Genomic DNA, 25,834 nt, shown 5'->3' with positions numbered 1-25,834 from the left:
AAGCGCTGGTGTTATGTCCCGTTTTCTATTTATCTGGTTAGGTTTTCTTGGGTTGGTGATGTCATTTCCTGTTCTTTTTCTCAGAGGATGGTAGATTGGCTCCAAATCAATGTGTTTGTGGATGGAGTTCTGGTTGGAATGCCAGGCTTCTAGGAATTCTCGTGCATGTCTCTCATTTCAATACATTCTTTCAGCTTTCTTCCTGAAGCATTTGTAATGTTGTTGAAAGGGAAAAGAAAAGTATCGTAGATGGGGTCCATCTGGATTACTTGAGGGGACTGTGTGATGACGGCTTACATCGTTCAAAAAAGCATGTGATAATGTTTCATTTGCCCTTTGTTTATATCCTGTTAATTTTGCCAAAGGGCACATGCAACAGAAGTTACTATTATTACTCAAGTATCACATGTAATGAACAATCCAATCGATAAAAGCTATCCAATATAGTATTCTGAGATATGTTTGTCTCTGAAAAAAACTCCCTGGAGCCAAAGGGAGTTGCAATTTGATTGCTCCCACAAATGTATAAAATCTCTCATTGTACGAACAAAGAACATTCTGATGATCAAATTGCTCTTCCCCATAATGATATTTTTAGATAAAATTTTGTCCTCTGTAACTAATTCATGCTGAAACGTACTTTTGCAGTCAGAAGCCACATTGTTTGTTACTGTAAATGTTAACAAGCCTAAACTCTGATGTAAACCACTTGCCATTTCTAGAGGCTTTGTCATAATGAATTCGGACTCTAAAACAAAAGCACTACTTTTTTGTATTTGTTTTGGTAATCAATATCCAAAGACAAGCCAAATACTGTGGATGGTGGAAAATCTTTGTTTCTTTAATGTCCAATGGCCACTCTCTTTGGTCCTGCATTACACTCTTTTATCATCTAATCTGACTTGTTTAACACCCAATCACAGACACTTCTTCCTGCACTGACTCTCCCTCTTCTGCTTTTCACATATTTACAAATTGTTACATTTCTAACTTTTTTCATATTGATTCAGTTGATCTAAAACAGATCCTGTGGAGAATTTGGGTGGGGATGCAGGGTTGGATGCTCAAAACCATAGTTGTAGGAGCAGAAATACATTATTCAGTCCATTGAGTCTGCTCCCCCATTCAATGAGATCATGTCTGATTTATTAATCCTCAACTCCACTTTCCTGCCTTTTCCCTAAACCTCTTGATTCCCTCTCCTGATTGAAATCTGTCTGTCCCAACCTCGACTGCCCTCTACGGTAAAGAATTGTTCTGATTCACAGCCCTCGGAGAGAAGAAATTCCTCTCTATCTTAAATGAAGTTCCTCATCTCTACCTTATATGATGTAACCAGTGCTGATCAACTATGGAAGTCACAGGGTGAGGAGTGGTAGGGGTACTCAGTAGCAAGGACAAAGGGGCTGACTCTGTACTGGCCCTCCTGAATACCTTCAAGCGAAGGCCCCCGCCTACAGGGGACACCTCCAAGCAAGCCACAGATTTTACCTGTCCTGTACACTGCATGTCAATAGACCCACTTGACAATGGGCCAATGCCAGTGACAGTAGATGACATCACTGAGGGAGCAGTGTTGTTGCAAGTCCAACCATGAGCTTTCCCACTCCTCAATTGCTTTAAGGCTCATTCAGTAACATGTCCTTCCTGCCCGTGAACACACCAGGAGAGAAACAGTGGAGTTCCACCTGTAAACTCACTTTCTCTCACCGCAGATTCTGCCTGACCTGTTAAAGTATGTAGACTTTTATCAATCACGTTGCAAATACTTTGTAAGGTCCAGGAGTAGAAATGTAAAAATGAATAATCTAAATGATTTAACATTGGAGACAAAATACTGCGGATAAAAGCAAAATTTTGCACATGGTAGAAATCTGAAACAAATACTGGGAATTTAAAGTTTTTTGAGAAGATCTGTTGCTTCGGTTGTGGATGAGGTTGTAGTCTTGCTCACCAAGCCAGTGTGTTTGATTGCAGATGTTTCGTCACCCTGCTAGTTAACATCATCAGTGTGCCTCTGGTGAAGTATTGGTGTTCTGTCCCACTTGTTTCTTATACGCTTTGATTTGCTGGGGTGGTTGGTATCACTTACACTTCTCTTTTTCTGTGGTTTATGTATCGGGTCCAGTTCAATGTGTTTGTTGATTGGGAATGCCAGGTTGGAATGCCAAGCCTCCAGGAATTCCCTGGCATTTCTCTATTTGGCTCTCTCTATCATGGATGTGTTGTCCCAGTCGAATTAATGTCGTTCTTTGTCCATGTGTATTGAGACCAGTGAGAATTGGTCAATTCTCTTGGTGGCTAGCTGGTGTTTGTGTATCCTTTATTGTCAGCTTTCTTCTAGTTTAGCCTCTGTAATGTGTCTCACGTCCTTGCATGGTATTTTGTATATTATGTTAATTTTATTGGTTGTGGGTGTGGGATCCTTTACATTTGTCAGTAACTGTAGCAGGGTGGTTGTTAGTTTTTGGGCTACCCTGATACCTAGTGGTCTGAGTAGCCTTGTGGCCATCTCTGATAGGTCTGTCATGTACAGTAGGGTGACTAGTGTGTCTGGCCGTGTTTTGTCTTCTTGTTGTGGTCAGATGCGGAAGACATCAATGCTTCACCAGAGGTGCACTGATGATGTTACCTAGCAGGGTGATGAAACATTTGCAACCAAACACACCGGCTCAGTGAGCATGTCTACGAACTCAAATGCTGGAGAATCTCAGCAGATCTGATAACATCTATGACAAACAGAATTAACGTCTCAAATCCAAAATGACTCTTCTTCAGAGCTCTTCAGAAAACTTCCTCAGAGTTCTGACGAAGAGCCACACTCCACTCAAAGCATTAACTCAGTTTCCCTCTGCTACAGACCATTTCTTATGCACTAATGATTAATACTTGACAAAGCCATGATATTTTGGCAGTACAAATGAAGTTATTCTGTAAAAATAATAATATTTTGTCATAAATATTTAATACATGCATGATAAAACTGTCAAACACTGTAACCATTAATATATTAGTAACATCTGTATACATGTTGCACACTTACAAGTATCAATGACATTATGTGAGATGTGTATTTTAACATGTTCATCATTTGCTAGCTAACTATCCATGGTTTAAGAAGTTGTATCAGGCTTGTGGCCAAGTGTTAACTGCCAGCCGTGAAGATTGCAAAATCAATGAGAGGCACTGCCATGAATTGATTATACTTTATCTACAACTAAGATGAAGTAATAGAAATTAATTCAAATGGCGCAGACTAACACATACCTGTGGTCAGGTTGTTGCAGTATTCGAAATACACCAGTGTTTAATGTTTAAACTCACAAAAACTCAAGTTTAAAGCGTGCATTGAAAAAATATAAAATAAGGTCAATAAAATACGTTTAAAATGCAGCATAATTTCTTATTCAAAGCTCCAAGCTGGACAAGCTAAGACTTGCTGTTTTCCATTCACTCCTTCCACTAATTTCTTTCAGGTTTATGATGAATGTCACCTGGAATGGCAAAGACCTCTCCTTCACACGAGATGGATACCAGGCCAACCCTAAGCTTGTGGTGATTGTACTAAACAAGGAACGCACCTGGGAAAAGGTTTGTTTTGACCTTCTAACTTTCAGAAAGTGAAGGGGACTGTCAGAGAATGCAGCAGAATACAGATAGATGGAGAGTTGGGCGGTGAAATGGCAGATGGAGTTCAATCCAGGCAAATGCGAAGTGATGCATTTTGGAAGATCCAATTCAAGAGCGAACTATACTGTAAATGGAAAAGCCTATGAAGAGAGGTTGAGTAGATTCGGATTATTTACATTAAAAAGACGGAGGTTGAGGGGAGACCTGATTGAGGCCTACAGAATCATGAGAGGCATAGACAGGGTGGATAGCAAAAAGCTTTTTCCCAGAGTGGGGGACTCAATTACTCGGGGTCATGAGTTCAAAGTGAGAGGAGGAATGTTTAAGGGAGATATGCGTGGAAAGTTCTTCACGCAGAGGGTGGTGGGTGCCTGGAACACGTTGCCAGTGGAGGTAGTAGAGGCGGGCACGATAGTGTCATTTAAGATGTATCTAGACAGATACATGAATGGGTAGGGAGCAGAGGGATACAGATCATTGGAAAATAGGTGACAGGTTGAGATAGAGGATCTGGATTGGTGCAGGCTTGGAGGGCTGAAGGGCCTGTTCCTGTGCTGTAATTTTCTTTGTTCTTTGTTCTTTCGTGCCTATTTCAGGGGAACACGGTTTAGATAAAGCCAGTTACCTAATCAGAGAGCAAACAGCCTTCCAAGTTTCTATTTTTAACATGAGACTCAGGGTCACTTTAATGATCATTTAATTGTGTTGAAGTGTATGCTTTCTTGCACGTTTACCTGGATTGTTATGTTCAAGAATGAGAATTGGAAATCTCTACAGCCATGATTAATGACACTAAATTGTTGATTTACAACAGGATTAGGTGGGAAATGCATCTCTATTTCTCCCCCTATTCCCATTGTTCCAATTGAGTGGCAATGTTCCATTATTACAAATAATTCAACTTGACAACCTCCTGGCAAAAAGAAACTCATCCAAATAGTTGTTAGGTCTTGGTCTTTAATCAGAAAATAACCATTTGAATGGTTTATTTTCATGTGTGTGTATTTATATGTTTTAATTAATCCACAGAAAGTGGATTGAGCCAGCATTTAATACCCATCTTTGTTTGCCCTTGAGAAGGTTATGGTGAGATGCCTACTTGTACCACGGCAGTCTATTTGGTGCAATAAAGAAGGATATTCTGGGATTTTAACCCAATGACTTTATTGTGCTTTAGCCAGTTTAACATTTCTAATCAGAGCATTTGTCAAATTTATTATGGTTTCACCTCTACAATCTTTTATTCAAATAGATAATTACAAAATATTCTGATGGTAAGTACAGTTATAATTCTGTGTGATACTGTTATTCATTTTTGAGGGATAACGGTTGGTGATTACCTGATGGCCTCAACATTTTATAATTTGTCACTCTTAAATGTAACCTTCTTGCAATTTGTTATCCTGAACGCTTCACTTAGCTTCTCATCTTGTAATGTTTGTGGTTGATCGAAGTGCTGCAGAAAGTGAAGCAATGCATCTTTGCCGTGTTGTGTACAAGTAAATTTTCTTCATGTCTTTGCTGGCACAATTCTGTAATCAAACTGAAGACTTACGAGCAGTCCTCCTACTACATTGCACTGAATACACGAGGCTAACCCATACGTAATCTGGGAAATAGATCCCCTTAAGCGTTTCGCATAGTTTCATAGTGAATTCCACTCACACAACCTTGTTGTAATGTATGCCTCAGGGGGAATCCTATATCACAAGTTATTACATTCAGGAAACATTGTGATTATTCAAGTAAAGGTAATTGCATGTCAACAAAGTAGCTTCTACAGTATCCGACATCAGGCAACCTTTATGTGACTGAGTCAAAGTTCATTGTAAGCTCATTGTAAACAAACACAACCAATTTTCAGACATGTATCTACTTATGTATTTTAATCAGGAAAGCAGAATTTGTTTAAGAAAAGGCACTCTGCTTAAAGTTCTTGCGAAGACTTGTAGCTCGGTTTGTTGGTGATGTTGTTGACTTGCCCATTGGTTGTAGTTATAGAACATAGAACAATACAGCACAGAACAGACCTTTCGGCCCTCGATGTTGTGCCGACCTGTGAACTAATCTAAGCCCCTTGCCCTACACTATCCCATCATTATCCATATGCTTATCCAAGGACTGTTTAAATGCCACTAATGTGGCTGAGTTAACTACACTGGCAGGCAGGGTGTTCCACGCCCTTACCACTCTCTGAGTAAAGAACCTGTCTCTGACATCTGTCTTAAATCTATCACCCCTCAATTTGTAGCTATGTCCCCTTGTACAAGCTGAAGTCATCATCCTCAGAAAAAGGCTCTCACTGTCCACCCTATTTAATCCTCTGAACATCTTGTATGCCTCTATTAAATCCCCTCTGAGCCTCCTTCTCTCCACTGAGAACAGACCCAAGTCCCTCAGCCTTTCTTCATAGGGCCTACGCTCTAGACCAGGCAACATCCTGGTAAATCTCCTCTGCACCTTTTCCAATGCTTCCACATCCTTCCTGTAATGGGGCGACCAGAACTGCACGCAATATTCGAAACAAGGCCACACTAGCATTTTCTACAGTTGCAGCATGACATCATGGCTCCGGAACTCAGTCCCTCTACCAATAAAACCTAACACGCCGTAAGCCTTCTTAACAGCACTATCAACCTGGGTGGCAACTTTCAGGGATCTATGTACATGGGCACCAAGATCCCTCTGCACAGCCACACTACCAAGAATCTTTCCATTGACCTGGTATTCTGCCTTCCTATTATTCCTGCCAAAGTGAATCACTTCACATTTAATCCATATTAAACTCCATTTGCCACCTTCCAGCCCAATTCTGCAGTTTATCCAAGTCTCCCTGCAACCTGCAACATTCTTCCACACTGTCCACCACTCCACTGACTTTAGTGTCATCTGCAAATTTACTAACCCATCCACCTATGCTTGCATCCAAGCCATTTATAAAAATGACAAACAGCAGTGGTCCCAAAACAAATCCTTGAGGCACACCACTAGTAACTGGACTCCAGACTGAATATTTTCCATCAACCACCACTCGTTGCCTTCTTACAGAAAGCCAGTTTCTCATCCAAACTGCTAATTCTCCCTCAATCCCATGTCTCTGTATTCTCTTCAATAGCCTACCATGTGGAGCCTTATCAAAGGCTTTACTGAAGTCCATGTACACCACGTCAACTGCCCTTCCCTCATCCACATGCTTGGTCACCTTCTCAAAAAACTCAATGAGGTTTGTGAGTCACAACCTGCCCTTGACGAATCCATGCTGACTATCTCCAATCAAACTGTTGCTTGCTAGATGATAATAAATCCTATCTCTTATAATCCTTCCCAAAATTTTTCCTCCAACAGATGTAAGGCTAAATGGTTATAGTTCAGACATTTCTTCACCATGCTGGTAACATCATCAGTGCAGCTTCAATTGAAGCAATGTTGTTCTACTCCACTTAGTATTTATATGATTTGGTCTGTTGAGATGTTTTGTGTCACTTCTGTTTTTTTTCAAGAGTTTGTATATGGGTCTAATTCCGTATGTTTATTGATTGCATTATGGGTGGCAGACCAGGCCTCGAGGAATTCCTGTGCGTGTCTGTGGTTGACTTGAGCTAGGATGGTCACATCGTTCCAGTTAAATTGATGGCTTTCATTGTCTGAGTGCACTGAAATGAGGGAAAGTACATTGTGTTATTTTGCTGCTGGCTGGTGTTCGTGTATCCTGATGGCTACCTTTCATCCAGCCTGGCGGATATAATGTTTTTGGCCGTCCTTGTATAGTAGTTTCTACACTACATTGGCTCTGCATGTCGTAGATATGGGGTATTTGGTCCTTGTGAGTGTTTGGCATAGTGTGGCTGTGGGTTTGTGTGCTATCCTGGTTCCTAGTGGTTGTAGGAGTTTCATTGTCAGCTCTGATATGTTCTCAACAGGCAGTCGTGTGGCTGATGTATTGGAGTGTATTGTGTCCCTTGGTGTTGTCTATCTAGTAGGTACCTGCGGATGAAGTTGGTGGGGTATCCAGTGACAGTGAAAACCTTGTATGGGTGCTCTTCCTCCTTCTTGCAAAGTTCAGGTGTGTTGCAATGGGTTGCGGCCTGTTTGAGTTCTAGCACAGCTTTGTTTGTGGACGTTGGGATGATTGCTGTGGATTGAGGATGTGGTCAGTGTGGGTTGCGTTTCTGTACACTGTGGTTTGGAATTCCCCGTTCATCATTCCTTTTACCCCATTGCCTAGAAACAGAAGTTAATTATTGTTTTCCTCTTGTGAATTTGATTCCAGTGAACACGTTGGTGATGAGGTGGCGCATCTCTTCTAACATAGTGCGCTTAATGATGACGAACATGTCGTCCATGTGTCATATCTACTGTGCAAAGATTGGAATGCACAACCCTCCCCCACATACAGCCAATTCTGTCGCTACGATACATGGATGACATAGTCTTCATCATTAAACGCATAAGTTGAAAGAAACACACCACCTCATCACCAACGTATTCACCGGGACCAACTTCACAAGGGAAGGGGAAGACAACAATCAACTTCCGTTACTATACAACAGAGTAGAATAAATGATGAACGGGAAATTCCAAACCGCGATATACAGGAAGGCAACCCACACTGACCACATCCTCAATTTCCACAGCAATCACTCCAACATCCACAAACAAAGCTGTGTAAGGACACTATTCAAACAGGCCGCAACGCATTGCAACACACCTGAACTTCGCAAGAAGGAGGAAGAGCACCCATACAAGGTTTGCACTGTCACTGGATACCCCACCAACTTCTTCCACAGGTGCCTACTAGATAGACAACACCAAGAGGACACGATGCACCCTAATACATCGGCCACACTACTGTCTGTTGAGAACATATCGGAACTGACAATGAGACTTCTATGACCACTAGGAACCAGGATAGCGCACAAGCCTACAACCACAGTACGACAAACACTCACAAGGACCGAATAGCCCATACTCAGAACATGCAGGACCAACTTAGTGTAGAAAATACCATGAAAGGACTGACAAAAATATTACATCGGCCAGACTGGAAGGAAGGTAGCCATCAAGCTACACGAACACCAGCCAGCAGCAAAATAACACATTGTAGCACAATATAAGCCATCAATTTAACTGGAACGATGAGACCATCCTAGCTCAAGTCAACCACAGACATGCGCAGGACTTCCTAGAAGCCTGGTCCACCACCCATAATGCAATCAATAGACATGTAGAATTAGACCTATATACAAAGCCTTACAAATAAGAACCAGAAAGGACACAAAACGCCTCAACAGACCAGATCATATACATACATATGGATAATGATGGGATAGTGTAGGCAGAGGGGCTTAGAATAGCTCACAGGTCAGCGCAACATCGAGGGCCGAAGGGCCTGTTCTGCGCTGTATTGTTCTATAGAGCAACATTGCTTCAATTGAGGCTGCACTGATGATGTTACCTAGTATGGTGACAAAACCATGGTCTGAAGTATAACCAGCCAGCTCAGCGAGCAAGTCAAGAACCTCAAGGCACTATACTGTTAAATCCCATTCTTAAAAATATAGTAGAATAAATAACAGTATGCAAAAGAAGGGCTCATATTTCTTGCTATCTTGACCAAGAGTGTACTAAAACAACGTGTCTGGTTGTTTTACGAATTAGCGGCTAGAGAGTTGTACAGGAAACAGACTCTGATCTATCTCGTCTGTACCGACCAGATATCCTAAATTTACCTAGTCCCATTTACCAGCATTTGGCCCATATCCCTCTAAAGCCCTCCTTTTCATGGATCCAACCAGATGGTTTTTAAATGTTATTACTGTATCAGCCTTCACCAATTCCTCTGGCAGCTCATTCCATACGCGCATCATCGTGTGCGTTAAAAGGTTAGCCCTTAGATGCCTTTTAAATCTTTCCCCTATCACCTTAAACCTAGGCCGTCTAGTTTTGGACTCCCCTACCCTAGGAAAAAGACTTTGACTGCTCACCCTATCCATGCCCCTCTTGATTTTGTAAACCTCTATAAGGTCACTGCTCAGTTTCTGATGTTCCAAGGAAAATAGTCCAGCTATTCACCCTCTGCCTCTAGCTCGAACCCTCCAACCCTGACAAGATCCTTGTAAATCTTTTCTGAACCCTTTCAAGTGTAACAACATCTTCCCTATAGCACGGAGACCAGATTTGAATGCAGTATTCCAAAGGCAGCCCAACCAATATCCAGTACAGCTACAGCATAACATTACAACTTCTATGCTCAATGCACTGACCAATAAAGGCAAGCATATCAAATGCTTCTTCACTACCCTAACTAATATTGTAAACAGATGAAATGGAGAGAGCACATTAACCAAGCAGCCATTCCACTGAATAAGGGACTAAGACCTTAGATGGCAATGGAAATTTCAAGACTTGTTACTTTATTTTGAAGATGTTGACATGACACAAGTACAATGGGTGAAAAGGCTTCCTTCTGTGCTGCCATTGAAATGATGATGCCAATGTACTGTGGAATTAATGTCCTTTCATTAAAAAAAATGGGCCCAGAAAGAGAGATAGCTGCTGTGAGGTTGCTCATCATAAGATGGACCGCAAAAACACAATAGAGCCTTAAAGATCAACAGCACAGATAAAGGCCCTTCTGTTGATCATGTCGCTCTGGTCAAAGACAACCACTTAACTTTTCTTACAATGGACAGCTTAATGTAAAATTAAAGGTCTGGCAGACCGAGATTAGTTATGTTGGAAGATGAATAATTGCAACATATCACTCAACATAGCCAACAGCTTCACCTGATGAAGGAGCGGCGCTTCGAAAGCTTGTGATTTCAAATAAACCTTTTGGACTATAACCTGGTGACGTGTGACTTTTGACATCGTCCACTCAGTCCAACACCAGGACCTCCACATCACTCTTTGACACAGTTAGTCATCTGCCCTGATATCTTATTTTGTGACTCAGTACTGAATTTTATTTGTTAATTGTTCTGTGACATGTTTTGGGCTGTGCTACCACTCTAAAGATGTTATCGAAATGCAAGTTGATATTAAGATCAAATCAAAAGTTTGCTGCCCCTTCCTGAACTTGATCCAGGATTGCATTCCGCTGATGCTGTGTCTAATAGTAGGAGCCCCACAATGTAGTTATACAGGACGAAAGAAGTTGAAAGATTATACCAAGGTCCGGCATCTCTAAGTCTGAGCTGAAAGACCTTATCGTAGGATCTGGAGGCAAATTATTAGAATTTGATAATGTATTTGTCAAACTACTTCATTTGTCTGTAGTGACAGATATTAGGTTCTGCCCAAGCATCCATTTTTTTTCAGAGGAACAGACAGAGTAAGGCAGAACATGAAACAGAATTATACAGGACCTTGGGGGAGATCTGCAATACCAATTTTGGCACTGAACCTGAAGGATCTGGTGAGAGGTCTAAGGGAGTTACAGCTTCAACACAAATGTGAGGCCTTGTTAAATTTATGATCTTCAAGGGAATCCTTTATACTGCATGAGTAATCATGACCCAATGGTTTACAATGGATAGGGAGTATAAAGAATATTTTATAATTCCCAAGTCAGTATCCTTTCCCTTAAATCCACGTTTGTCAGAAAAAAGTAAATATAAGCATAAAACATAATTTATTTTTGTATTAATTTTTGTTTACAAATCTGTGAAGCACTAAAGATAGAGTAATTGTTGTGATTTCATTAAGTACTTACATTACAGTTCATGACGTGTTCATATTTCATCCCGTGGAAGGTAAACCATTGCAACAAAAAATCTGAATCAAAACCAAAACAAACCACAAATGCTTAAAATCTGAACTAGAAACAGAAAATGCTGGAAATATGTGGTTAGCCATTAAATCATAAAGCTTAGAGTAAAATCATTCAGCCCATCATAACTATGCTGGTCTCTTTGAAATAAGTATTTAATTAATTCCACTTTCCTGCTTTTTCTCTATCTCTTGCTTTTTTTTTCATCATGATGTGAAATGTGCTGATGTTGGACTGGGATAGACAAGGTCAAAAATCACGCAACGCCAGGTTATAGTCCAACAGGTTTATTTGAAGACCTCTGAAGAAGGAGCAAGACTCCGAAAGCTTGTGTCTTCGAATAAACCTGTTGGACTATAACCTGGAGTCATGTGATTTTTGACCTTTTCTTCATTAAGTATTTATCCAACTCCCTTTTGAAAGTTACCATTGAATCTCCTTCCATCATCCTTTTAGGCAATGCTTAACATCTTCACTAAGTAATAACATAATTGTTTTCTTTCTGGCTGTTTTGCCAATTACCTTAGCTTGCTCCCTTAGATTACTTATTCTCTTGCTGAAGGTTTTTGCCAGTTTATTTCATCAATGCCTCTCTTAATTTTGAACTCAATTACGTTTTAACATTTTTGGTCTCAAAGAAGGATGATTTCAGCTTCCCTAATTACCTCATAAAATGTGGTGTCTAGACGGGAAGCAATACAACCCCCAAAGCCTAATCACTGATTCATAACAGTTTGATGTACCTTCCCTGCGTTTGTACTTTGTGTCTCTACTAATAAAGCCAAGGATCCCAAATGTCGTTTTATTCATGTGTCCTGCACACCCGTGCAGATTTCTGTGTATGACTTCACTGGTCCATCTGCTGTTCCAGCCACTTTGAAAATAGTATCATTTAGTTTTCATTTCCTAATTTTGTTTTTCCTTCTGAAATGCATCACTTTACACTTCTCATGCAGCTTTTATTTGCAAGTCCTTCAGCAACTTAAAGAAGTGGTGTGGTTTCCATTTTTCAGCAAAAACATTTAGTCAGAATTATTCTGAATTGTTTTCCATGCCAAACCATATATGATTAGTATTGGTTTGAAATCCATTTCACTTGCATAGTACTTTTAGATTTTGCTGTATATATCCAGTGTGTTCGGTTTTCTTCCAATGTGTCACAGTTCAAAGATGTGCAGGTTAGTTGGATCAACCATACTAAACTGCTTTATAGTGTCCAAGAATGTGCAAGTTACGTGGATTAGCTGTGGTAAATGTAGGGTCACAAGGAATAGGGTGGGGCAGCTGGGTCTGGGCGCTGTTTGGTGGGTCAGTGTAGAAACGATGGGCCAAATAGCCTGTTTCTGCATTGTAGGGATTCTGCAATTCTATGATAAATGAGCTGACTTGGTTCAGGTGGAGGAGAATTATTGGCCATTAGAAGGGTAGAAATGATTATTCATTTGAAAAACTATTCATGTTTTTGAAAGTATGTGAAGCCTTTCTGAAATTTAAGATGTGAGTAAGTCTTGAGGTTAACGTCATATTGCTTGCAGACAGAATGAGATGTTACTGTAAAAAAAGCACCATTGCTGTTTGTGGGACTTATTATTACATTAGACTCAGCCCTGAGTGTAAGATCTAAATCGATTTATATCTTTAAAAATAATGATGGAGTTCTGCAATTTGACCAGAATTTCTATAGATTGCTTATACATAATAACAATGAGTGTTAACTCACAATACATATTCATGTCCTTAGCAAAAGAGTTGCAAGAAATCTGAATGGTACCATGGTGTGGCCTTGCAGTGCCAGGATCCTGGGTTTGATTCCAGCCTTGCCAACTGTCTGTGTGGAGCTAGATTTTGATTTGATTTATTGTGGTCACATGTACTTAAGTGCAGTTTGTTTTGCAAGCTGTACAGGCATATCATAGCAAACAAGAACACATGGGTCATAAGGTGAACACTGTTTGAAGTTAGAGAGAGCGATTCAGCAGTCTAATAATGGCAGGGAAAAAAACTGTTCTCGAACTTGCTGGTGCATGTGTTCCAGCTTCCATATTTTCTGCCTGACAGAAGATGTTGTTGGAGAGCATTACCAGAGTGAGAGGGAGCTTTGATGATGTCAGCAGCCTTTCCACAACAATGAGAAGTGTAAATGGAGTCCGTGGATGGAAGGTTGGCTTCTGTGATGGTTTGGGCTGAGCATACAACTTTTTGTAGTTTCTTGCAGTGCTAGGCAGAGCAGTTGCTGTATGAGGCCATTGTGCAACTGGACAGTATGCTTTCTGAGGTGCATTGGTAAAAGTTAGCGAGGATCCTTGTAGACATGCCGAATTTCCTAAGCCTGAGGAAGGAGAGGTGTTATTGTGCTTTCTTAACTGGGAAGTCCAGGACTAGTCATCTACATGGGAAGTCCAGGACACGTTGTCAGTTATTGTCACTCCAAGGAACTTGAAGCTGTCAACCTCCGCTCAGTTGATATAGATGGGGACGTGTCTTCCTCCTTTCTTCCTAAAATCAATGATCAGTTCTTTTGTTGCTGACATTGAGAGAGAGGTTGTTATCATTGCACCATGACATGAAGACCAAGCACATTGTTTGCATGGATTTCTGTCAGGCACTCTGGTTTTCTTTCACAGTCCAAAGATGTGCCGACTAGGTGAATTGGTCAAGCTAAATTGACCACAGTGTCCAGGCATTACAAATGAGGCGATGGCCTAGTGGTATTATCACTGGGCTGTTAATGTAGAGACCCTGGTAATGTTCTAGAGACCCGGGTTCAAATGTCGCCATGGCAGATGGTAAAATTTGATTTCAATAAATATCTGGAATTAACAGTCTAATGATGATCATTAATCCAATGTTGACTGTTGGGAAAAACCCATCTGGTTCACTAATGTCCTTTAGGGAAGGAATCAGCCATCCTTACCTGGTCTGGCCTACATGTTACTTTAGCAAAGTGGTTGATTCTGAACTGCCCTCTGGGCAATTAGGGATGGGCAATAAATGTTGCCTGGCCAGTGACACCCTCATCCTGTGAATAAATAAATTTTTAAAAATGTGCAGGCTAGGTAGATTGGCCGTGGGAAATGCAGGGTTACAGGAATAGGGTGCACCTGGGTGGGAGATGTAGTCCATTGAGTATCTTAACCAGCCTCAAGGGAGAGATGTTGCCCTCATGGCCAGTGCACATAAAATCTAACACTCATGCCCCCATTGCAGCTGATGGCTGGAAGCCAGAAATTGTCCTTGGCAACTTAGCTTACCAGTGCTGGGGGATGATGTTGGCCCCATTCAAAGCCTGGCTGCTGTGTGTCTATTCTCCTTCCATGAAAAGCCAGCAGAGGCCCTTCCAAGTTCCCAGTCCCCCTTCTCCCCATTGACCATCCTGAAACTGGAGTTATGCCCTTTGTCAGCCAAAGTATGTTGCCGCTCTTCACCCATGTTCCTTTAGCTGGTTAACTTCTAAACTACCCTTTTAAACGGTTTAAACTGCATCTTGATGAGCTGTTCACAAGCTTTTAAATGGTGTTTATTGGCACCAGAACTGGATTTCTGTCCTCCTCTTTCTCTGTCGCTTCTGAGTTTATCTTGAAGACCAGAGGGTAAGAGAACCCAAATATTTATGCCATAGATTCTTTCGCTTTTGGCAAATAGTTTAGCTATGACACTAACACAGAGAATGCTGGAGAAACACAGCAGATCTGGCTGTGTCTACAGATAGAAGGGCAAAATTGACATCTCGAGTCCAATGTAACTTCTTTAGAAGTTCAGGCAGAGTCTGAGATTCTCCAGCATTCTCTGTGTTTGCTTTACATTTCCAGCATCAGCAATATCTTTCTTTTATTCGTGAGCTTTTATAGGTGCAGGTAGTTTACATTAACAATCATAGCCTTGCTGCTCACAGGAAATGGTAATGTAGATATTTTCTAATTGATCGATTCAGATCTGTTTAAACACAACTCTGGAGCAGCTGGACTAAACCTCGATCTGCTGACCCAGAGTTAGGGACACTGCCACTGTGCTACAAAGCACCAAAAAGTGACATTGTAAGTCTGTGGAAAGAGCCACTAAGTAACTGTTTGATGGCAATTCCAATGTGATGGAAAGTTGTCACCTAAAAAAGGCTTGAAACTAGTTTGTATTTCCATATGAAGAAAGGAATGACAGTGCATCATGCTTGGTTCAATGCGGAGACAGCAGACACTGTTGTATGCCCTGACAATTTAGGGCCACGCCAGAGGTAGGTGGCCCAAGATGCCTTGCTGCATAATGCTGCTTGTGAACCAATTTCTTATTTGTTGCTTGAGCAATTCTCTGCATAACCCTGTTGTTTCTTGTCATGCGTCTAAACATAAGCCCACAAAGGAAAGTAGAGCATATAGCCAAGTTGCTTGATATTCAATGGAAAATTGAACATTTATCTATGTCAATAAACCAAAACAAAAAGGATTTTTAATCCTGTTCTGAAAAAGTGTCACTGGACATTAAATGTTACCTCTGCTTTCTTTCCACATTTGCTGCCAGACCTCTGGGTTTTCCCAGCAATTTCTGTTGTTGTTTTTCATTTCATTTAGCTGTGCCATCAGTTTTCTGAAAGCTTCATATTGTACCACAAGCCTGCTAACTTCTGTTTTTGGTCATCTGTTGCCTTTTATGATACACAGCATCTTGAAAAGTGCCACAGATCAGTGATACTGAGCAGCTATATTGTACTACTCATTGGGAAGAGAGATATGTTGCTGGTTAAGTGGTGCCTTCCAAATGAGGATTGTTACAGAGAAATGTTACAGTTGAGGACAGCAGCAAGAATGGCAGCACTGTCTCTATGTTGGAATTTGGCTGTAGGGCCTCTGCAGTCAATGTTCTGCTACTGACTACCTACAGAATTGCAGCAAGACTTAGCAAACTGTCCCTTGTCATTTGCAGTGTCCTGTACCACATCATCTGATACCTGCTGATGTTACTGGCTTCTTTCCTTCATCTTGTTCCACTTCAGCTCAAGCAACTAACTGTATTCATACAAATAACAAAATAAAGCAAAAAGAAAAGAAAGCTGTAGGTCGTCTTTGTGTTGAACCCCAGGAGATGGGAAAGATAGTAAATGAATATTTTCCAGTAGTCTTTACTGTAGAGAAATAAGTGGAGAGTAGAGAACTCGGGCAAATATGTATTGGTATTTTGCCAACAATTCACATTATAAAAGAGGAAGAACTGGAGGTCTTAAAAAGTATACAGCTGGATAAATCTGTGGGACCTGGTCTAGTGTTTCCCAGGAAGTTGGGTGAAATTAGGGAGGAAATTGTGGGGCCCCTAGCAGAAATATTTCTATCACCTATAACAACAGATGAGATGCCAGAGGACTGGAGGGAGGCTTGTGTTGTGCCTTTATTAAAGAAAGGCAGTTGGAAGAAGCCCGGGAACTATTGACCTGTGAGTTTGACATCAGTGGCGGGTAGATTGTTGAAGGTGATTCTAATCACTAGGATTGACATGCATTTGGAGAGACAAGGACTGATAAGGGATAGTCAGCATGGTATTGTGTGAGAGAAATCGTGTCTCAGAAACTTGATTGAGTTTTTTTTCTGAAAAAGTAACCAAGAAGATTGATGAAGACAGAGCAGTAGATTTTGTTTACTTAGACTTTAGTAAAGCCTTTGATAAGGCTCTGCATGGTAGACTAATCAGTAAAGTTAGATCACATGGGATTTGGGGTGCATTTGCCAATTGAAAACAAACTTGGCTTTATGGTAGGAGACAGAGAATCGTGGTGGAGGGTTGTTTTTCGGGCAAGTGGCCTTTGGCCTGTATTGATCTGCAGGGATTGTTACTGGGTCCACATTTGTTTGTCATTTACATGAAAGATGTGGACAAGAATATAGGAGGCATGGTTAGTAAGTTTGCAATGACACCAAAATTGTTTGTATCGGAATTGGGCCAATGGGCTGAGAATAGGTAGATGGAGTATTGCATTTTGGTAAAACAAACAAGGGCAGAACTTATACAATAAATGGTAGGGCCCAGGGTAGTATTGTAGGACAGAGAAAAGTAGGGGTTTGGGTACATAATTTGCATCACAGGTAGGTGGAACGGTTAAGAAGGCATTTAGCTTGCCTTCAATGCTCAGACATTTGAATGTAAGAGTTGGTATGCCATGTTGAGGTTGTACAGGACATTGGTGAGGCCTTTTCTGGAGTGCACAGTTCTGTTGTAGCAAAGATATTATCAAGCTGGAGAGGGTTAAGAAAAGATTTACCAGGATTTACCATGCTGGGAATGGAGGGTTTGAGTTATAAGGAGAGGCTGGATAGGCTGAACCTTTTTTCACTGAAGCGTAGGAGGTTGAGGGGTGACCTTGTAGAGGCTTACAGAATCATGAGAGGCATAGATATGGTGAATAGCGAAGATCTTTTTCCTATGGTGGTGGGGGGTTGTGAGTTTAAAATTCGGAGGCATATTTTTAAAGTGAGAGGAGAAGGATTTAGAAAGGACATGGGGGCAACCTTTTTACACAGAGAGTGATTAGTGTTGGAATGAGCTGCCAGAGAAAGTGGTGACTGCAGGTACACCTAGAACTTTTAAAAAACATTTGGATAAGTACATGAATAGGAAATGTTTGGAGGGATATGGGCCAAATGCAAGCAGGTGAGACTAGTTTAGTTTGGGACCATGGTCGGTGTGGACCAGTTGGACTGAAGGGTCTGTTTCCGTGCTGTATGACTATGACTGTGACTCTGTCTGCTGGGTTAAGCATTTCTCCTTCGATCTTGGATTGTAATGAGGTTAAGGCATAACTTTAGTAACTCACAAAATGCCGCCTGCTGTGGAATTAAAACCAAGTAGGAAATGGGAACATTGCCTTCTCTCTGTATTTTGTGACTCTGTCGCATACCCGCTCTTCCTGGCATATGTCAGAACTGTGCCATAACTCATTCATCAACTTTTTCCTCAATATTACAGGCCACAGAAAAATGCCAATGTTCTGATGAAGGGTCTAGGCCTGAAACGTCAGTTTTTATGCTCCTAAGATGCTGCTTGGCCTGCTGTGTTCATCCAGTCCCACACTTTGTTATCTTAGAAAAATGCCAATGGTTTGTTTTACTTAAAGCACATCCTCAACACAAATAACATAGCACTTTCTCTTTTAAAAAGGTTTTTTTGTTGCCCCCATTCATTTCAATGGCGTTCCTGATTGCTGTAATCTAAGGATCTGAGATAATATCTTTGAGCCTTAACTTTCAAATGCTCAGCATATGTTTCATGATTTCAGTTTTTTTGTCAGCTATTTAAGTGTTGAAGTGGCTATCTTCAATGGTTGAACATCTCTGAGAAGATTGTAAGGATTTGAATTTCAGAAAAACTGCTTAAACAAAATATAAATTGAAAGCTGAAAGGTAGCTTTATCCATATTGCCAGTAAACTGTTGCATTCCTGACTAAGTTGAATGAAGCCATCTAATGGATCTTGTTGTGAAATGACTAACTCGGTATAAGAGTTGGCGCAGAACAACGAGACGGTAATCTCCTCACAGCTATGAGGAGCGTATGTTATTAATGAGTTTGGACAGTCTCAATTCCCAGCATCTTTAAAGTAACATTTTCTATTGCACAAGGACAATACTCTTGATTCTTTTGCACATTCCCTATAACATTCAATCTCTCATTCGAAAGGAAGTAGATATCGCCAGACTGAGCAGCTGTCAGAAAGATAAAATTGCATTCATCATCAGGCAGAATTCTAATAATCATTGATGGTTGCATGATGTTATAAAGTCATAGAGTCATAGAGATATCCAGCACGGAAACAGACCCTTCAGTCCAACTTGCCATGCTGACTAGGTATCCGAAATTAACGTAACCTGTTTGCCAGTATTTGACCCATGTCGTTCTAAACTCTTCCTATTCATATAGTCATCTAGATGCCTTCTAAATGTTGTAATTGCACCAGCCTCCACCACTTCCTCTGGCAGCTCATTCCATACATGCCCCGCCCTCTGTGTAAAAAAGTTGCTCCTTCGGTCCCTTTCAATCTTTCTCCTCTCTTAAATCTATGCCCTTTAGTTTTGGACTCTCCCACCCTTGGAAAAGACTTTGTCTATTTATCCTATCCATTCCCCACATGATTTTATAAACCTCTACAAGGTTACCCCTCAGCCTTCAAAGCTCCGTGCACTCTGCTGGTCATAGGCCTCCAGCCTGATAAGCAACACTTCATCACCACTCTCTGTGTTCACTTTCGAGCTTGTTCTGCATCAAAAATAGTAGTTCTCCTCTATTCCATGTGATCTAACAATGCTACCCACCTTGCTACCATGAAGAACCTTGTCGAATACCTTACTGAAATCCATATCGACAATATACGCTGCTCTGCCCTCATCAATCCTCTTTGTTACTCCTTTAAAAATACTCAGTCAAGTTGGTGAGACATGACTTTCCACGCACAAAACCATGTTGACTATCTGTAATTGGTCCTTACCTTTCTAAACGCAATCCTGTCCCTCAGGATTCCCTCCAATAACTTGCCCACCACCAATGTCAGGCTCACCTGTCTATAGTTCCTTGGCTTTTCCTTACCAAATTTCATAAATAGTGGCATGTTAGCCACCCTTCAGTCTTCTGGCACCTCACCTGTGGCTATCGGTGATATAAATATCTCAGCAAGGGGCCCAGCAATCACTTCCCTAGCTTCCCACAGAGTTCTAGGGTACACCTGATCAGGTCCCAGGGATTAATCCACATTTATGCATTTTAAGATGTTCAGCACCTCCTCCTCTGTAATACGGACATTTTTCAAGATGTTGCTATTTATTTGCTCACAGTCTCTATCTTCTATGTCCTTCTCCACAGTAAACACTGATGCAAAATACTCATTTGGTATCCCCCTCATTTTCTGAGGTTCCACACGCAAGAGGCCTTGTTGATCTTTAAGGGCTCCTATTCCCTCCCTACTCTCCCTTTTGTCCCGAATGTATTTGTGGAATCCCTTTGGATTCTCCTTAACCCTATTTGCCAAAACTGTCTTATGTCCTCATTTTGCCCTTCTGATTTCCCTCTTAAGTATACTCCTACTGCTTTTATATTCTTCTGGGGATTCATTCAATCTCTGCTGTCTATACCTGACGTATACTTCCTTCTTATTCTTAACCAAAACCTCAACTTTTCCAGTTATCCAACATTCCCCACATCTACCAGCCTTGCCCTTCAACCTAATGGGAACATACTGTCTCTGGACTTCTGTTATCTCATTTTAGAAGACTTCCCATTTTCCAGCCATCCCTTCACCTGTGAACATCCACCTGCAAACAACTTTTGAAAGTTCTTGCCTAATCCCATCAAAATTGGCCTACTTTCAATTCAGAACTTCAACTTTTAGATTGGTATATCCTTTTCCATCACCATTTTAAAACTAATAGAATTATGGTCACTGGCCCTAGAGTGCTCCCCCACTGACACCTCAGTCACCAGTTCTGTCTTATAGTAGGTCAGGTTTTGCTCTTTCTCTGGTAGGTGCATCCACATGCTAAATCAGAAAATTTTCTGGTACACATGTAACAGATTCCTCTCCATTCAAGCCCTTAACACTATGACAGTCCCAGTCTACATTAGCAAAGTTAAAATCCCCTACCGTAACCACCCTATTATTGATGTGACACGACACCAGGTTAGAGTCCAACAGATTTATTTGAAATCATACAACTTTTGGAGAGCAGCCCCTTCGTCAGGTGCAGTGAGAGTGGGGCACACAGGCACAGAGTTTATAGGTAGAGAGATCAAGGGCACACACACACACACACACACACACACACACACACACACACACACACACACACACATATATATGTATAGGTTGAATCATTTCAACCAAGATGTTTGTTTATTTGCAGATACGTTCTATTTTGTTCAAAAAACACACAATTTGTAGTCAAAATCAGTCAGTGTGGCATTTGTAAATTCTAGCTTTTGAAATAAAACCACCCTGATTCCAGGTTAAAACTCTGAAACAGATTCTGAACAAAGCCTCACACCTACAATTCAGTGCCTGACCTGAGATAATGGGAACTGCAGATGCTGGAGATTCCAAGATAATAAAATGTGAGGCTGGATGAACACAGCAGGCCAAGCAGCATCTCAGGAGCACAAAAGCTGACGTTTCGGGCCTAGACCCTTCATCAGAGAGGGGGATGGGGGGAGGGAACTGGAATAAATAGGGAGAGAAAAGGATGGGTTGGGAGGCGTGGGGAGTGGACACCCAGGGAGATAGTGAGGAACGAAACCGGTCTGAGACTGATACAGTTCAGAAAAGGAGCAACCCCAAGCTGCACCTCCATTTCCTACCTACTAACCTCATCCCACCTCCTTGACCTGTCCGTCTTCCCTGGACTGGACTATCCCCTCCCTACCTCCCCACCTATACTCTCCTCTCCACCTATCTTCTTTTCTCTCTATCTTCGGTCCGCCTCCCCCTCTCTCCCTATTTATTCCAGTTCCCTCACCCCATCCCCCTCTCTGATGAAGGGTCTAGGCCCGAAACGTCAGCTTTTGTGCTCCTGAGATGCTGCTTGGCCTGCTGTGTTCATCCAGCCTCACATTTTATTACCCTGACCTGAGATGTCACCTTTTGTATATTCCTGTGGTTCTGCCTGATTGTCATGATAGTACAGCACTGACATTGACTTTATAACCACTTTACACACTGCCTAACACTCTGGTCACCTGCAGGGACTTATCATCTGACTCTCCACTCACACCAGCTGCATGATCTTTTGATCTCTCTGTCTATAAACTCTGTGCCTGCGTGCCCTGCTGTTGTAGTGCGCCTAACGAAGGGGCTGTCCCCTCCGAAAGCTTGTGTGATTCCAAATAAACCTGTTGGGCTATAATCTGGTGCTGTGTGACTTCTGACTTTGTTCACTCCATTATTCTCACAGGTAACTGAGATCTCCTTAGAAATGTGTTTCTCAATTTCCTGCTGACTACTGGGGAGTCTATAGTTCAATCCCAATAAGGTGATCACCCCTTACTCATTTCACAATTTCACCCAAATATTTTTCTCTGGACATATTCCCAGGTATATCCTCCCTAAGTACAGTTGTTTGGCCATCCCTAATCAAAAACACCACTCCTCCTCCTGTCTTGAACCCCTGTCCTCCGCCTTTCTATCATTCCGATAGCATTTATACCCTGGAACATTAAGCTGCCAGTCCTGCCCATTCCTGAGCCATGCCTCTGTAATTGCTATGATACCCCAGTCCCATGTTCCCAACCATGCCCTGAATTCATCTGCATTACTTTTTAGGCCTCTTGCATTGAAATTAATGCAGTTTAATTTACCTGTCTGACCTTGTTCTCTGTTTTGTTCCTGCCTGCCCTGACTGTTTGACTTGCTCCTTTTCTGAACTGTATCAGTCTCAGACTGGTTTCGTTCCTCACTATCTCCCTGGGTGTCCACTCCCCACGCCTCCCAACCCATCCCTCCACTCAATCTCCTTCCCCTACTAATTTAAATCCTCCTGACCAGATCTAGCAAATCTCCCCACCAGTATATTAATCCCCTTCCAATTCAGGGGCAATCCATCCTTCTTATACAGGTCACTTCTATCCCAGAAGAGATTCCAGTCATCTATAAATGTAAATTCTTCTCCCTTGCAATCGTTCCTCAGCCACTCATTCATCTGCTGTATCCTTTATTCCTACTCCCATTAGCCATGGCACTGAGAGTATTCCAGGTATTACTATCCTTGAGGACCTACTTTTAAAATTCCTGCCCAACTTCCCATATTCTCTCTTCAGAATCTCATCCATTTCTTTTCCTACGTTATAGTTCTATTGTGTCCACCAACCTCCTGCTGGTCTCTGTCACCTTTAAGGATATTCTGCACCCTCTCTGCCTTCAGGGAGGCAACACAGCATTCTAATGTCTTGCTGTTGGCCACAGAAATGTCTGTCTGTGCCTCTGAATAGAGAGTCCTCTATCACAATTGATCGCTTGTAACCTTACGTACCCCTCATTACATTAGAGCCAGTCTCAGTACCGGAAACCTGGCTGCCATTGCTGCATTCCCCTGAGAGTCCGTCATCCCCTACATTTCCCAAAGCAGCATTCTTCTTTGTAATGGGGATAGCCACAAGAGACTCCCGTGCTTCAGTATCATTCACTGGTAACTGTTATTGACGCAGTCTGTGTCCATATACAACAAGATCTGGACAACATTGAGGCTGGAGCTGATAAGTGCAAGTAACATTGGCACCACATAAGTGTCAGGCAATGACCCTCAACATTCAAAAGCATTGCCTTTGCTGAATGCCCCGCTAACAACTTCTGTAGGTTTAGGATTGACCAGAAACTGACGTAGACCAGGCACATACTTACCAGAGATGCCAGAACAGATCAGAGACTGGAGATTCTGTGTCGAGTAACTCAATTCCTGGATTCCCAAAGTCTGACCACTGTCTTCAAGGCACAAGTTGGGATTGTGATGGATCTCCATTTGCCTGAATGAGTGTGGTGTCAACAGTACTGAAGAAGCTTCATATTGTTCAGGAAACAACAACCTGCTTGATTGGCATCAACTTACACATTCATTTCCTGCTATCTCAAGCTTTCTTCAATAGAATCTTTCAAGTGTATGACCTCAATGTGGATCTCAATCTGACTTGAGATAGAGGGACTAGGGCAGCATATGTATGAAGCACTACCACCTACAAATTCTCCTCCAAGCCAAACACCATCCTGACTTGGAAATTTATTGCTGTTTCTTCATTGTTGCTGAGGTGAAATCCTGGAACTCTGTCCTGCACTGGGGGTACACCTATACCAGTTGACTGCCACAGTTCAAGGCAGCAGCTCACCACCATCTTCTCAATGGCAATGAGGGACACATAACAAAAGCTGGGTTTGGCAACAATGCACCCTTCCCATAACTTCTTTGTAACTATTGAGCAATATATTCTATTGAACTTGAACTTGATTAATGTGCACAATTTAAGTAAGTGTGATAGTTCTGCAAACTATATAGGAATATGTTCAAGCCCTTTTATTTTGAATTACTTGGAAACTTGCAGACCTAGCAGCACCTTAAGGCAATCAGAGTTGACCTTCCATTCTCAATAAAGCCATTGAATAACGAGAGGTCTGGTGTGATTCGGGACATATATTCATTTAATTTTTCCACATGGTGTGGTTCACACACTCCTCTTAAAGTTTTACTTTGTGCTCAACCTATTGAAATATGAATATGTCCTATAGTTTTGTCAAATATTAGATCACTAATTCCCCTATAGTAAGTAGTTTGTCTCAGTGGAGTGAATAGCAATGACACATTTGATCTTTTTGCTCTAGTTGTTAAAGTTAGCTACTCTTCATGTCATTGAAATTTTTAAAAATTACATATTTGCTGTGTTAAGCTGTGCTATTAATGACATTCTTATCAAACATTTCCGCTTCCTTTTCATATGTTTCTGTGGAAGAAATCTTGCTTGACCATTACTCTACAAAAACTCTTAAACCCTCTCACAAATTGGAAAAGGCCATAGATACCTTCTGCAAAATGGCAGGGATGAAACCAATTTCTACAGTTCTGAAATTCAAAAAGGCTTGCCAATCAAGCACAATTTTGAACAAATGGATTTTCTGCTGCACAAACTGGACAGAAATCCTTGATGGAAAGTCACGGGTAATCTCAGGATGTCTCTTGCCTCTGCTGTGCCTGAAGACGTGGCATTGATTTCACCCTACAGTACTTGCATAAGCAGTGACATTCAGAGAGAATCTTCACTTAGTTTAGGAAGTTTGAGTGTTTAGGCAGGTTCTTGCCTGGTTGAAAGACAGAATGATTCTGGATTAATGAGGAATATTACTTTACTGAGAAAGCAAGGTGTAGAGCTGGATGAACGCAGCAGGCCAAGCAGCATCAGAGGAGCAGGAAGGCTGATGTTTCGGGCACAGACCCTTCTTCAGAAATGGGGGAGAGGGAGGGGGTTCTGAAATAAATAGGGAGAGAGGGGGAGGCAGATACAAGATAGATAGAGGAGAAGATAGGTGGAGAGGAGATGGACAGGTCAAAGAGGCAGGGATGGAGCCAGTAAGGGTGAGTGTAGGTGGGGAGTTAGGGAGGGGATAAATCAGTCCATGGAGGATGGACAGGTCAAGGGGGCAGGATGAAGTTAATAGGCCCGAAACGTCAGCTTTCCTGCTCCTCTTGTGCTGCTTGGCCTGCTGTGTTCATCCAGCTCTACGCCTTGTTATCTCAGATTCTCTAGGATCTAAAGTTCCTACTGTCTCTGAAACTACATTACTTTACTGTCCATGTTAGAATGTCTAGGATCAAAGTATTTCCTCTCATGTAGGCTTCACCTTCAAATTACTGCACTCAAATAATTTGCAGCTTTCAGAATGGTGTGCACTGTCTATCATCATAGCTAGCAAAACTGAAAGAGTAATGTATGGAAT

At 41.6% G+C, this 25,834-nt stretch overlaps 1 protein-coding gene across 8 annotated transcripts in view; it reads left to right on the top strand.

Annotated features, from left to right (window-relative positions):
* Nucleotides 1-25,834, top strand: part of grin2aa (glutamate receptor, ionotropic, N-methyl D-aspartate 2A, a) — a 261,785-nt gene that overhangs the window by 130,976 nt on the left and 104,975 nt on the right. For all 8 annotated transcript variants that reach the window (XM_048552405.1, XM_059654132.1, XM_048552408.1 and 5 more), the window contains one exon: nt 3,477-3,591. In XM_048552405.1, coding sequence (XP_048408362.1) covers nt 3,477-3,591 — 115 coding nt within the window. The remainder of the gene's footprint in view (nt 1-3,476; nt 3,592-25,834) is intronic.

The sequence above is a fragment of the Stegostoma tigrinum genome, chromosome 23 (genome assembly GCF_030684315.1).
Source record: "Stegostoma tigrinum isolate sSteTig4 chromosome 23, sSteTig4.hap1, whole genome shotgun sequence".
NCBI classification, from domain to species: Eukaryota; Metazoa; Chordata; class Chondrichthyes; order Orectolobiformes; family Stegostomatidae; genus Stegostoma; species Stegostoma tigrinum.
This window is presented reverse-complemented; position numbering and strand designations above follow the sequence as displayed.